Source organism: Anser anser, assembly GCF_964211835.1.
Source record: "Anser anser genome assembly, chromosome: 4".
Classification (NCBI taxonomy): Eukaryota; Metazoa; Chordata; class Aves; order Anseriformes; family Anatidae; genus Anser; species Anser anser.
This window is the reverse complement of record NC_139724.1, coordinates 34409926-34425663: the sequence shown is the minus strand read 5'-3', so window position 1 is coordinate 34425663 and position 15738 is coordinate 34409926. Positions and strand designations below refer to the sequence as shown.

The following is a 15738-nucleotide window of genomic DNA, read 5'->3' as shown; positions in this document are numbered from 1 at the left end:
CAAAATCTTCTGATGAAAGGGCATGAAAGTTGCTGAACTTACAGAAACACAAAGTACAAGTTTTCCATACCAAATGCTGTTCCTCAGTATACCTGGCACTTACCACGGACATAAGCATAGCCTTCACTTAATCAGATCATCCCTCTGCTACACAAAACATACACATGTAACTGTACCGATACCACCATAACCATAACAGTTTAAAAATGTAAAGAGCACAGAAAACTTAGTCACCATTGCATAAACAGCAAGAGTACTTGTACATGCATTAGCCATAGCGCTTGTTTTCTCTGCTGTGAATATACATTGAGCCACAAGAACTCAATACACCCCACCAAAGCTCTCAATTAGAAATGTAATTTTATTTAATTTCTTCACTCAAACTGAATTTTCTCATTCCAAATCTTTACTTAAAGAGATAGTAGCTAAATGCTTAGAAAAACAGGAACTGCTCTAGTAGGCAGCTAGAGAAACGTATGTATTGATACAGACGGAATGTAAATTTCAACTCATAGATCACAACATACAAAGAAGATTTTTATGCAATACAGACTTACAAAACAATAACAGTTCTTTTCACAAATATTTTCACAGAGTTCTGCACAGCAATCTTGTAGAAAAGTAGATTTGTGCAACACCAAAATAACTTATTGTTCCTTAGTATAAATAATTTTTTTCATTTCCTAAAAGAAAGAGAGCATTTCACATGCTTGGACAGAATCTGACTGGATTTGGTGATAGCAAAATATAAAAGATGTTCCTGCCATACATAGAAAAGGAATATGGTGTGTGCTACAGTATTGCAGGAGTCAGTTGTGGAAAAACGAGAAGAATAGCCTGCAAGTCTAGTGCTTCTGCTGTTGTATAGAGGCTGTGCACCAGCAAACATCTGCCTTTTTAGTGCTTTCACAGTCAAACAGCAGAAATGTGCTTTGGTACTTGCACCTATTAAAAAAAACCCTGCCTCTGCGGGTTCCTAATTTGAGTTTAAAGTCTCCAAATAACCTTTCTGATTTTGAGGAACAATCCACATTTTGGTGTGCTTTGAAGGAGATGCCAAGTAAAAACTAGGAGGATTCACACTCGATGTAACACAAACTCCGTTGCTGATTTCTCTCAACTGCACAAAGCATACAACTAAAAAAGAACTAATTGCCTAGGCCTAGAAACATGCTTGAATAGTAGCATTGATGGAAACAATTTGCAAAGTTTAAAATTACATTAACCATAATTTAAATATTACTATTGATTCCCAGAAACTTCAGTGCTGTTGTAGTACAATCATTTGGAAAAGTACAAGACAAAGTGTAGTACAGATAGTACAGATTAAAATTCCCCAAACATCACAATTCATTTCCAGTATGCTAAAATCATATATTCTTCAAGGTTATAGATAAAGCTTCAGGTGGAAAATTCATTTCTTCATAGTACAGCTAGAGCATGAGTTTTAACCATCTTTAGTTTAGGTTTCTTTTACATACAGGGATCAAAATAAACTTCTCATTATGACTAAAAATATAGATTTTTAACTACAGAACCCAGCAGCCATTTTTCTGCTTCATTGCCCTTCCCCCAAAAAAGTCAAGCAAGGTCTACAAAAATAGCGATTAACTTTAAAAAATAGTTTGCTTCTCCCAGGAAATTTAAGTTACATTCAGATGGTATATAGCTATTTATAAGGAATAACGCTGTGGCAGGACACCAAGGGAGGCATGCTATGGCCAGTTTCATTTTGACAACAGCTGCCCACATCAGTGCTAATCGTGGTCTCCGTGAAGATCAGTATCGGGTTTGATATTCATGATGCCAACGATTGAAATCATTGTAGAAAACCACTATGCTCCCAGATGCCATGCCAGTCAGTATACACCTAGGAAAAGCACAATATCATGTTAGTCAGCAGACCACCGCACGGTCATGTGTATGAGCCAACACACCAACGGGTTACGCCAAGACAGGCACGAGGAGACAGCTGGAGCTGGAAGGGCTTCACATGTCAGAAAAGTCCTTAGGGGCTCCCAAAGACTTCAGCAAGCTGGATTTAGCTAATACTGCCATCTGCACAACCTCTGACAGAAGATTTATGGACCACAAAGCCTACCAAAACACCATGCAACGGTTTGTATGGTTGGCCCAAAGCTACAATTGACTCAAGTCACACGACAGAATAGTTTACCAGCATCACTGTCCTGCAACCGCTTGAGATTTCTTGGGATTATTGTTTGGCTTGCTCATTTGTTTTTGCAGCGTATGGGAGTGGGATGAAGCACTGCTGAAGCAGCGAAGTGGAGAAGGTTTGGGAGATGTATTCATTTCAGTTTAGCCTTCCCCATTTAAATTGTGCTCTATATGAAGTAATTGGATGTTGGCATAGTACTTCAGTTGGACATGTTAGTGTTTGGGTTTGAAAGCAATTTGAAGGCTTCAGTGGTTTTGAAAGTTCTTGAAAGCAATTGCTGTACTTTCCCACTGTGGAACTCTTTCTAAATTCCTTAACATTGGCCTACTACGAGAGATAATTTAGACCTATTTGAAAAGCCATGACGCTGGCAATAGCACACGGTAACAAGAGCTTCTGTATCATGATTTCTACTGTTTCATATTAAAGTTTTATGAAAATCAAGAGCATGAGGACATATAAAACTCTGGCATTTTGAAAAAAAAAATCTTCAGAATGAAAAATAAATATTCAGATGGAAAAGCTGCATTTTTTCCTTCAAAACAAAGACGAAATATGAGATCATTAAAACACTGCATTTTGATAATGTCACTACTTCATTTCAATAGAACCATTTTGACTGTTTTTGTATTAGGTTAAAACCTTTCTTACACACAGTCTGTCAAACATATACATTCATGCACGCCAAATAAATTAAATCCTCTTCTGCGTTTCTGTCTTCAAACCCAAAGTGAATTGGTTCCTGACTTGAGCACATGGATACATTTATAGATGTCCATATTAAATTCCAGTTTATTGACGTGAACATTTTGTTGACATGCTATTATAATTACCATTTATAGATTCTCTAAATGCAAAACTGTATACATATTCAGGGGTCTAAAATTCAACAGCTGTAACTCAAGCTTTTGAAATACTTTTAACAGCACTTTGTTTTTAATGGAACACTGTTGTGTTTTTTTTTCCAAAATGCCTATAATCTCTAATTATGTTTAACAAGAAGAAGTTGAATGTTTGACTGAAGTCCACAGATTTTGCTGACTTTTTTTTTTTTTTTAATAGATCATTTCATGTAAGCATTAGAAATGCAGTCCAGGTGAAAAAAAATATTAAAATATTTGCTATGGACTTCAGTGGAAGGTTAAGAATCTCAACAATATGCTTTACTACACAATGTAGGTGCTCCTAAGTGATCTAGGAGCTCAAGCCTCTTCGAAAAGCATACGGCAACTCCACTAAGCATATACACCAAAGCAAAAAAAAAATTCTCACCTGTGAGCAAGAAGTGTACAAATGAAATTGTAAACATGACATAAAAAAACCAGTACTATTATAATAAAAATACAAACATCTTTTAAGTACAGCAGCATTGGCAAGTGCAATGAAAAAACACAGTAAAAATATTATCTAATTGTCTTCAGTAGAAGAAATCTCTAAGGGGAGTCAGGAATTATATAGATAAAATTACTTCTCTAGAAATGAACATTAGTATTTGCTTTTACCGAAGTATGGATGTGTAGAAGGAATCTTACTGTGCAGCTCTTTTAACTGATCTATTTTTTACACGAAGATCTGGAATTAGGAATGTGATTTGTACCGCAAGTGAACAAAGAAACATGAAAAGCACATACGTAACCTTCCACCTCCATCTGACCCATACTGTACATGCACAGGCCAATAGTTCAACCTATTCTGAAAGTCTGCCAAAGTAAGACTTCTTGAATATCTCTTCACTCCCTGCAAGATCTGAAATACTCAAAAAGATTATCTGCCCTAAATATGACATTCCAGAAAGAAACTTATGAAAGTACAGAATTCTCAAGATAACCATCATGATCTGAGATCCACAGAATATCAGAAGCAAAACAAAAATATAATTTCACTGTAAAAATTTCTCTGAAATTCACGTGAACACCAGACTTTGCTCTAACCTTTGGTCATATGACAGGGCCATGGATCGGATTCCAGCATCACACCCTGGGTAAGCAAAAAGCTGCTTGAGGTCCCACATCTGCCATACCATGACAACTCCATTGTCTCCACCTGTAAGCAGGTACTGTCCATCTCGACTCAGTTGGATTGCCTAAGGGGAAATCGCAGATATTTGTTGGTAAATATATGTTGCTTTTGTTCCCCCTCTCACACTTTCATAAAAAAGTTTCATATTGACAGCTGGCTGTCTAAGGAGATTTGATATCAATGCAAGCTTTTGGAATACAACATCTTGTTATGTTATTCTACACAGCAATAGAACTAATGTTATTATGCACAAGTATCTTTAATACATTAGACGGCATTACTTGAGTTTTACCTCACTTGTGATTTATTCCATATTCCAAAGATGTAATATGATGTCAACTAAAGAAATTTACTCTTCTAATTAGACTTACAAGATCCAGCAGCACTGGCTTTAAAATCTAGTACCTGACATTTCCCCAAATGTTTTTAATACTAGCCTAGCTGTAGCTGTCCTGTCTGGCAAAGGGCCGAATAACGAAGGGAACTGTAATGATATACAAATAACAAGAATTAATTTCAACCTGCATTGTTACATTCCTGCCCTGGATTAGTAAGATAATGGACCACCCTTGTTAATGGGGACTGTGGTTCTTTTCAACATCTATCCTGAAACTGCCTGTGACGAATTCACTGGCTTATACCCTGAATTTGCTTGTACCATGAGGACTGATGGCAAAGCTACATTTGAAATCTTAGTTTGGGATCCAGATCATGCTGAAAGATTGGACATCATTGGTTTTCACAGTGAAGACTTCTTAAAACAGACGTTTGGAATCTATTTTGATGTTTCTTATGTGCTATTGGAAAAATCATGATATATACTGAATACCTGGAAGAACAACAACTTTCCTCAGTTACCTGATGATGATACCACAATACTATCTGACATTAAGATGACTGCAAAGCATGAGAAATATTGCTTAAAGAGGAATTGTATAATATAAATAAATGTCACTTTATGTGACATTATGTGACATTTATTTATATAAATAAATGTCACTTTAAACAAGCCAAAATGTTCAAAGAACTGTTCTTGAACTTTTATTAAAATAAAACATGCCTATGGGGTCACTGCTACCTTCTGCTAGTCTCTGACAAGTTTCTACATTCCCACCTCTACTTGCTCTTGCAAACATCCTTTTCATTCTGTTCTTGACTCTATCCTTGATTCTGTTCTTCTTTCTCTTCTGCTCCCCACCCCCCGATACCCCTTTCCCTTCCTCATCCAGGATCACTTCATCTCATTTTTGGTTATGGAAATTTTGTGCACCTTACTGTTGGAGTTGATCATTGCAGGGAAAAATTTGCACCTCCTGCACCCCTGGGCTGCAGACATCCAGTACTGAATGTAGATGCTAAGTAAGCATTGCCTACTGAATGCATTTAACCTGAGACTTTTCAAAGATTTGTGCATTGGATAAATATGGGCAGCTTTCCAACAAAACACAAATCCTTCACATCAGAGCTGATTCTTGATAAATTTCAGCCTCCTGACCCAAGGCAGGGAGCCACAAGACTTTTCAATAGAATAACGTAATCATGTAGGATATTCAGAGCAATGACTTTTAAATTCTAAGCAAACACATTTGTCCAGCCCCAACCACACTCTACAAATTGGTTGGTCCATTTTAAAGCCTTGTCAGTGAAAGGCAAGGAAATTGCCTGAAGATGATAGCCTACAAGCAAAATTCCAGCTCAAAGGCTTAAACTTAGGAAATAGCAGAAAGAACTTAAGGCAGGGTCTTGCAAACATATCCCTTTGTGTTGAAGTCTGTAAGTATTTTGGCACTTGCAATCTCTGCTTCTACAGACTTTCAATTTGCAAAACTTACACTGTGATTTTAAATTTCTGAGGAAGAGGAAGTCATTGGCTTTTTAATATACTGACTATAGAGTGCATGCACCACAAAACCAGGAGAAATTAAAAGACAAAGATGTTTCATTCATGCAACATTAAAGTGTTTATACAGACTGCTGACAAGCCTAGAAACCAAAATAAACAGTCTATATAAGATACTGCTTTCTGAACAGCAATAATTGAAGTCAGACATACTGCATATCTGTATTTTTTGTATTGCTGTACTCTATTACTATGATGTTAAATACATCTTTTAAGGATTATATGATGTACAATACTTACATTCAGATACAGTTTCTATAGGTGACTTTTATATTATCAGCTTTGAGTGTTTACTGCAACAACCCCAAGTAATCAGAATGAATCACATTGACAAGATTTTATTTCATACAACAACTTTAGATGAATATAATTCAAATACATATACTGTAAACAAAATACGGTGATAACACTGAAATAAATAGATGATAAACCTATTCCATCTGTGTTTTGAATTAAAGTAACAACATATACATGCAAATCTAGAAACAATAAAGCAGAATATGGCTTTTATTCAACCATTTCTAACTATGGAAAACTGAATACTAACCCAGGTTAGAGCTTAGTAGGCTAAGCTGAACCTTCTCTCCCCAAAAACAAATGCTCCCACCACAAATTGTTTCTGTCAGCCTACAAAAATACGCTAAGCACCTCCCAAAGTGTAGCCCCAAGGAGCTTGAAAATTAATTCAGACACTCTAACAAGAGCATAACAACTCAGTGTTCACTCTTTCTGGTGTAGAAAAACTTAAGAGAAGACCATGAAAATTATCTAGAACTTGTATGCACTGAGTAGAGGATCATGAGATCTAACATACCACATACAATTATTAAAAAGATTATTCATTAGAAGCAAAAATCAATATAGGGTGGGTTTTTTTTTCCTCAATAGCAATGGCAGTCTCCTAAGGGTATTTTTAAACTGCAATGAAGACTGTGACAAATAATTATTTGCTACACTTATAAAATTCAGCTGATGAAAATCCATTAACCTTCTGGTCATGGTTCACTTGAATTTTATACTTGAGGCTTTTACTGAAGAAATGCTATATTAAAAGGCAAATTAAAGCCATTAATCTTTAACTCTTCCCCTACCTGCATAATGCAGTGTTTTTTGTGATCTTTTGATTAAATAAAGTATAGGCTTTGAACCCTTATTTATACCTATGCAATTTTACTAAGTCATTGGCTTGTCAGGAAGACAAGATGTTGATTTATTTATTTTTATTGTTTACTAATAAATATATCAGCCACTTGCCTGCCTCTGTATATACACGAATGAAGGAATGAATGAAAGAAAAAAGTCACACTGTCAACATTTCAGTTTCATGACATGCCCTTCAAGATTTAACAAAAGAAAGGATGCTTTTACTCCCAAGTACTCAAACTGGTATAGAAGAAGACATGAATCAATTTTACTGTTCTGCTTTTCCCCAGTGTGGTTTATCTGTGGTTCTGCTAGGTATGAAAGTGAAACAACTCTGCAACTAATCGCTCTCACAACATGAGGTTCAGACTCTCAAATAATCCCCAAAGAACACAATTTCAGCAATGCTCTAAAAGCTGCATTTCTGACTTGTGTTTCCTTGGAAAGTCTCGAAACTTTGCACAAATCCTTTAACATCTCAGATTTTTTGAAAGGCAGTACTTCGTAAAAAGGCAGAACTGACACTGTGACAGCCCTGGCTTACAGCAGCAGGAGTCTTGTGGGCACTTCCACATTTCAAAACAGACTCAGGGAAGGAAAATAAATTGGTTCCTCTGGGTGAAACAGCATACAGCCTTTGTTTAGGGTAAAATAACTTTACTTCTTAGAACAAGCAGACTATTTAGAATTAAGTTATTCATTAAGATATCTAAACATTACATGGTAGACGTACTGCGATATGCCTAAGCTCCACTGAGCAATACAGTATGTAAAACAAAAACAGGTGGAAGGCATTGATTAGATTCTGAATTTCCCCAGAGTGTCTGAAATTTTTCTAGCAGTTTTCTAACACAGGACTATGAGAAAGAAAATTAGAATGTTGCTCCAAACATCATTATTGAAAACTGCTAGTTTTGTCAATAATGTTCTGAAATGCAAGTCCATAATGACATAGGCAAATATTAATGAGAATTTTATGTTACAGATTTCTACACTTCTGACCTTTTCCTTCCCTTGTCTATTCTTCCAGAGCAAAAAGGAATGGAAAGTGTTTGTCTGCACAGCCTGTGGGTATATACTTTTCATTTTAAATGCCCCTACTTTAATTACGCAGTTGCCACTTGCCTTCTAACATGATATAGTGCAGAAGCACTGGGAAAAAAGGGTTGTAGCTTGTTTAAGCATAAAGCCCAACTGGGACCACTGGGAGAGAGGGAAAACAAAACAAAACAAAACAAAAACAACCCCCTGTACATATGTAACTCTGGCCAACAGAGAGCGGAACTTCCATTGCCTCCAGCAAAATTCCCAAAGCTGTGGGTACTGACTGAAACACTACAGAAATTGTTTTAGCCAGCAAGGGATTTTGAGATATTTTACAGATTTGCTTTCCTGGCTGACAACATAATCACAACTGAAAGTGACAGATCATCAACGTTATTATTATAAAAAGAGAAAACACTGCAATATGTATGTGTTTTATGGAAAGAACTGGGCTGAAAGGTAGGCTGAAAATATCAAAAGCAGTTGTACAAGGACAGCTAAAGGTGCAATTCAGAGAAATTAAGAAAGATTACAAATTGAAGCAAGAATTTACATTAATTTGGAAAAATGGCCTGGGACAGAAATATACACTTTCCTACTTTATTTCCCCAGCCTCACATCTGCACTTGCGGCTGCAATAGCATTCAAAGATTGTATGCCCTCTCATCTACTGCAGAACAGCACTCTCATTATGGAAAAGAGACCTACACAGAGAGTAATTTCAGCATGTTCTACCACCAGTGCACCTGAAATTTGGAAAAACACAAGGATGTTGGATTAATAGAATATAGCACACAACGGTGTTTTAGAAGGTTGTAAGTGGAATACAGTGAACTACACTGGAGAATTCAGTGGTAATGGTGCGTTTACTCTTTAAGTTATAAAATGGAAATAATGAAAACTAAAATTCTTTCAAATATATTGGCATGTTCTTACATCTTAATAATATGATCAGAGTCGAGAACAGATGCAAATTTAAAAATGCTCACAACTTTGCCCAACATATGAAAAAAAATCTACAATTCTGTAGAAAGAGCATGAGGACAAAGTGGAATTTTCTTCCTGAAACAACTAATCCAAAAAAAGGAGAAGCCTTTGAGAGTTTTCAACTCAGGACAAGACTGGAAATATCAGCAGCTGACTTGCTAGGTTCTTACATCAGATTTTGGTAAGTCAGCTTAGAGGCGTAGTACTACTACAACAGCAGAAGTGCCCTTTGACTGATGTTTGACTGACTTTTTTTTACTGTGAGGGTGACTGCGCGCTGGCACAGGTTGCCCAGACAGGCTGTGGAATATCAGTCTTTGGAGATACTCAAAAGCTACCTGGACAAGGTCTTGGGCAATCTGTTCTAGGTGGCCCTACTAGAGCAGGGGAATTGGACCAGAGGTCCCTTCCAACCTCAACCATTCTCTTATTCAGTGTCCCTCATACCACAACAACTAGCATACAGACCATAATTTCAGGTAACTCAGGTAGCCTGAATGCTGACTGAGCAATGTGGTCTCACTTGATGTTTTTGTTGCATTCTGTAACTTTCTACTAGATTTGATAATGCTTGTTCATTTTCTTTTTAGTTTCTTTTTCCTTTCAAAATGAAATTTCCTTTTTCATTTTCATTGTGGTAATGCTGGTTCATTTTCTTCCCTTCTCTTCTCTTCCATTCCCTTTTGTCCTCATTCGAAGTGGGAATATTTTTGTTTCGAGGAAAGGATTCTTTTGACATTTCTGCTTCACTGCAGCATAGCTGCCAGGTTCTGCTCTGCTTCATAGGTACTATTTCATAGGAACTGTCAAAAGATCTGCATTTTGTATTACCAAATAATTTCCATAAATCCATAAGCTTAAAATACCTTCTGCATAGTTTTGGACTTGCTCCATGTCTCTTGCAGCTGAAGACGTGGAAACTAGCTGCCTGGTCAGCAAATGCTAAAGACACTTTTAAGAGCTAAAGAGTTGAAATATAGACATGTGCCTATAAACTTCCTGTAGCTCAGCACAACACGTGCTATCTCAAGCTAATATGAAGGAATGTAGACAGAGATGCCAAAAAAGGGCAACTTCCAAAATAACACGTCCAACAACCTCCTCCTTTTAGACTCAAAAGTAAAGAAATAGCCTGACTTCTGATCAGCAATTAGTAATATTTGTATTCTTCTGTTCAAGGAAATGCCTACAGGATGTTTCTTACTATATGAACAGAATTATTCTAAAATAAAAATAATACTTCTATGGCCTGGCTATGGAAAGCAGCTCCACACAACTCTAGAACTGAGAGCTTCTCCTGATACGAGAACTGACAGTCCTTTGCACACATTTGAGTACACTCACCTTGATCTTGTCATCTGTTTCCATAGTGGCTTGAAGTCTCCCATTCACACTGAATACACAGAAGAGGCCATTTTCATAATATATTACACATTGGCCTTCTCTTGAAGCTTGAATAAGTTTTGGTCTCAGGCAATTTTCAGGACCTTCTAATGTTTCAGGACCTTCTAATGTCCTCAGCAGATCTCCATTCATAGAATGTATGAGACATGGTCCTTCTATGAGACAGAATAAAAACTCTAGATATTCATTCACATCCTCATTTAAAGATACAAATATATTACTATTATATATATTATATAATATATATATTATAATAAATTATAATTATATATTAAATAATTAGCAATGGATTCTATGTAAGTAATTGCTATTATAATACATTGTAATACATTGCTATTATAATACATTGTAATGATTTTTACCATGTTTAAGTGGAAAGTCTCTGAATTTAAGGGTGACAGAGTAAAATGAACAGCTGATGCTTTAAGAGTTTTGTGTTAAGGTATTTTAGAACACTTAGCAAACCTAGTTAGAGACCTAACGGAGATTTTATTTTGTGGATTTCCTTTTAGAATTGGTAGTAGTTAATTCTGAGAGCATAAAAATAAATGTACTGAATCCTTACATGAGATTATCAAAATATACATAATATAACAAGACACAGAGGTAAGTGTAATGAATTTACATATGTGTGCACTCTAAAAGAGCATTTTCTCATATTAAGATTTTTAACCCATGTATGATTCATTAAGTATTTGCTTGTTAACATATTCAGACAAATAATTGATTTGCATGTAAGCCACAAGTGTTCACATGCATAAAACAGAAACACATACAGGTGCATACATTAAGTACACCCAACTTATTTGAAAAGGGGTTTCAGAGTAGATACTTTGGAAACACTAAAACAGAGAGATCCTAGTTCTAAGAAATTCCCAGTTTAAAAATGAGAGCTTGAGCAGAATTACTACAAATTTTAGTTGGGAGTTTATATATACACCCTTCATCAAACAAACAAGACAGCACATTCACTTTCTCCTGAAACTAATTCTTGCTTTCCTTTATGAGAAGTTATCCGTAAGGAAAAGAAAGTCAACAGCAGTAATACATTTTTCACCTTCCTGGCAGTCAAGAGCTAGATCCAACTGTATGCTATACGCAATTACACTGGATAAGCAAACAAAAAGAAATTATAATCAGTACACTAGAACAGGGAAACTGATGTGGTTGCCTCTTCTTGTAGATGTCTGAAAAAAAACCACTCAGTTTTACTATGTTTAAAAAGAGGTTTCAAATTCATTTGAATTCTGTAGCAAGGTTAAAAATAACCTTCTGTAAACAAGGTTAAAAATAAAACCACTGTAAAGTTAATAAATTCTGTCACTTTAGACTATATTCCTTTTTGCATTAGGACTACAGCTTTATGAACAGGAAGAAATGACAACAGCTTCCTTACCTTTTGAACCACTTATTACCAAACCAAGTTCAGCACAAATGGTAGCACAGGTGATCTCATAGTCGTGTCCTGTCAAAATAGCTCGAGGAGTTGCAATATCACCTTCAATGAAAAGACAATAAAAGCGATCCTTGGTTACAATCTGTTTCCAAAATCACCACTTCCAATCACTGAAGCATCTTCAGTTTCCTTGTCCGTGGAGTTCACGTTCCCTACAAATCACTTCTATGCCGCTGTTCGCATTTGCTTGTTTTGTACTCATATCTATGTAGTATGGCAGAAATACGCTACAGGAGCTCAGCTTCTGCTTTTACTAATGCACATTCATATGAAAGTCAGGTGTGGAGTAAAAAACAGCACAAGTTGGAGCACACATACTTGCATTTTCCCTTCCCGCCCTCCATCTCCTCCTCTACCTTTGTTGTGGAGAAAGAGACCTAATTCAATTACAAAATCTTCTTATAGCACTAATAAGTAAAGACAGGCATCACTATGACAAGTATTGAGATGAGGCACCTAAAATGCCCCAAGATGAAGAAAAACATGCACTGGGCAGTTTTATTTTAATCTAGCAACAGTGTTGAAACTTCAGCCTGATGTCTGAGTTCCTTGTAAAATGTGGGGCTTGAAACACACTCAGTATGAATTTCCGATTACCACTGGTCCTATTAGATAGTTCCCTGCAACAAGAACAAGCACACAAAACTCTTTTTCCAAGATTCTCTTTGTAATCAAACATACACTGATTCCAGAAGGAAAAAGAAATTGTATAAATGGCAGATTTGAATGAATAAAATTTCGTATTCTCCAGAATACAAAGACACAAAAAGGGTAAGGAAATGCTATAAAGCTCTTTAAATAATTGTATACTTTCACTCACAGGTCACTGTCTGCACCACCTTCATTTAGAATGCTAGCATTTCACAGAAAGCACATGTTATTCTTGTATTACTGTATAATTATTTTTTTCATAGGATTTCATGAAGCATACAAACTTAAAAGAATGTATCTTTGGCAATGTTGTCATGTAGTTTCAAAAAGGATTAGACCAGTATTTAAGCTGCAAGAAATACTTTCACTTCACAATAAATGATGATATGACTTCTGTGAGATGCCAAAAAGACAGTGAGGTAGTAGTAAAATCAAACTTTTTTTTTTTTTTTTTAAATTATTTCAAGAACAGGTGATGGTTTTGCAAAGGCAGAGAGAAATAATAGTGCCAACTGACTCCATTTGCTACTGACTCAGGAACACTCAAATTATATTTGAGGTTATAACTTCTGAAAAGATAAAAAGAGCACAATGTCATTAATTTGTCCATGTAGAGCTTTAGCAGTACTAGAAATAGTGGTTCTGTGTCTTGGAAATTATGCAAAATATTAAAACAGGTAGCTATTCAGACTGCTTGTGTACAGTGAGAGAGATCTGTGGAAAGCAGCATAGATTTGGGCATGCATATATAAAGCCTCAGCTATTCTCAGTAGTTTACATTGTTAGTCAGACCATTTGCAACAATTCCCAGAGTGTCCATGCAGCTGCCACATTCAAATTGCTTTTTAGAAAAGGTCGTAATCTATGACCAAGTACCAAATCAAGGATTTTGACCTTTCTAAATCTTATTTATTCTCCAGTCACTTTTATAATTTATATCTAAAATACAAACTTTTGAAAAGTAAATAAATCTGTTTCTTCTTAGATATATATATGCACGCTAAATAGTATATGAATACACACACACATATATGTATGTTATCAGCATTGTAAGTCTGAAAATGCTTTGGAGCAACTCACTTAAATGTCCCTAATCTCTTAATAAATAATCATTAAAAGCTATTGCTTTTGTTTCATATAATGTTTTGCAAAACACACTCAAACCCAGGAAGTATGGCAGACAGTTCAGAAGCAAAGGAAAAACTCCCAACAAATTAGAAGCATAAGGGTAGACTTAATGACCTCTAGGTACTGCTCAGGTGACTGATTCTACAAATGCGCACAAACCTTTTTGAGAAAGTTTTCTTTATTGAACTTTCCTCACCTAAACATGAGACAGGCACCCTAGAAGATTCATAAAAAAACACTGAGTAGACAATCCACAAATTTGCAGCTTTTGGGGAAAAAATGTAATAATAGCCATTACTGTAACAATTCAACTTCTTTAACCGAGTTCTTTCTCCCTGTTGTCCCAAAGACCTAAGACAGGAGGGAGCTTTACGCATTTAAACCTTCTGTTAGTGTAGTTTCTTTTAATTGAGCTACCTACATTAGCAAAATGTTAGCATTCTGTGTTTTACTTTATTTTGCATTCAGAAATTGCATTTAACACATACTTGCACCAATCAGCAAGGAATTAATCTAATTATATACTACATATGTTAATGAAAAATTCTTGTTTTAAAACTTTTGATATCAGAGAAGTTTTAAATGTACAATTTTGTAGTGGAGGTAATGAATATAAGATGTTGGAGTTTGAAGGACTTGTTAGAAGCAATGCCTGAATGAAATGTTAGGAGGTGCAGATGAACAAAATCCTTACAGTAAACTTATTGCTTACAGCAACTTCATTACTGTAGGCTTTACCTGTGTTAGGCTGTCAGTAAAAATAAGCATAAAATGTAGGAGATAAGATTTTTAAAAAGTAGAAATTGAGCATATATATTTATCACAGTCCACAGAAAAGTAAAGTTAATAAGTAACACCCTCAGTCTTTTTAGAATTTGGACTTGGCTTCAAACATAAAAGAGTACAAATCTAAGGTGGCAGGATCAACATTTCATAAATTATATCAGCTGTTTACTGAACTACATTTAAGAAATACTTTAATATAAAACAGAAATACAAGAAATCTCAACAATATCTTTAAAGAAATTAGGACCTGAATAATACTGTAAAACAGGAGTCCTGTGAAAAGTCAGGCTGACTCCTTTGATAAGAATGTTAAGTATTTAGGGGTTTCCAAGCCTCTGATTTTCCAAATAATGGGGTCAACTTAAAAGCTGGTTGTAGAGCAGAACAGATTTCTTTAAAAGCTTTTAAACTGTTATTGCTTCAGAAGATTGTCATGGTTTTCAATAATGCAAAGAGAAAATTTTATTTTGTTGCTGGTTTAAGGGGCACCACTTCAAACTTTTCTAAATTGTTTTAGGGAACCAGCTTGCAGACCTTTTGAAAAGCTGGGGAAGTGACTTCAAAGGGAAAAGAGTCTTTGTCCGTTAAGCAGGTTTACGACCAGTGATGCAAACCCTAACTAAGGACTGAAAAGAATACTCAGTGCATCTTTATGGAGATCCTTAAGGAAGATGAACAAGTCAAATGAGATTAAAGATAGTTCAAATCCTAGCACTAATAACCAAGACACAACAGTTTTACAGATGTGCTTTTCTCAGCATAGTATATAATAATATCCTTAATCTATACCGTTGCTGAATTGCTACTTGCAGTTGAATGCTGCAAGAATCTTAATGCCACATTCGCATTGCAGCAAATGTCATCAATGATTTATTTAAGTCATAGGAAGTACACATAAAGTTATTTCCCAGTAATGGACAGAATACTTTACCTTTACAGTAACCATTCAAATTATTTCAAAAGGACTCTCCTACATTTCAATAAATAATTTCTGCAAAGCTGTTTTCCCATAGAAAACCACTCTTCCTTAAGTGATTAAAG

General features: G+C 35.6%; 1 protein-coding gene across 3 annotated transcripts in view; it reads right to left on the bottom strand.

Moving 5' to 3' along the window:
* Positions 1-343: 343 nt before the first annotated feature.
* LRBA (LPS responsive beige-like anchor protein) overlaps positions 344-15738 on the bottom strand; it is a 397026-nt gene continuing 381631 nt past the window's right edge. For all 3 annotated transcript variants that reach the window (XM_083836333.1, XM_083836331.1, XM_083836332.1), the window contains 4 exons: positions 12073-12174; positions 10617-10831; positions 4111-4262; positions 344-1870 (listed from right to left, as the gene is read on the bottom strand). In XM_083836333.1, coding sequence (XP_083692459.1) covers positions 1780-1870; positions 4111-4262; positions 10617-10831; positions 12073-12174 — 560 coding nt within the window. In that variant the 3' untranslated portion in view covers positions 344-1779. The remainder of the gene's footprint in view (positions 1871-4110; positions 4263-10616; positions 10832-12072; positions 12175-15738) is intronic.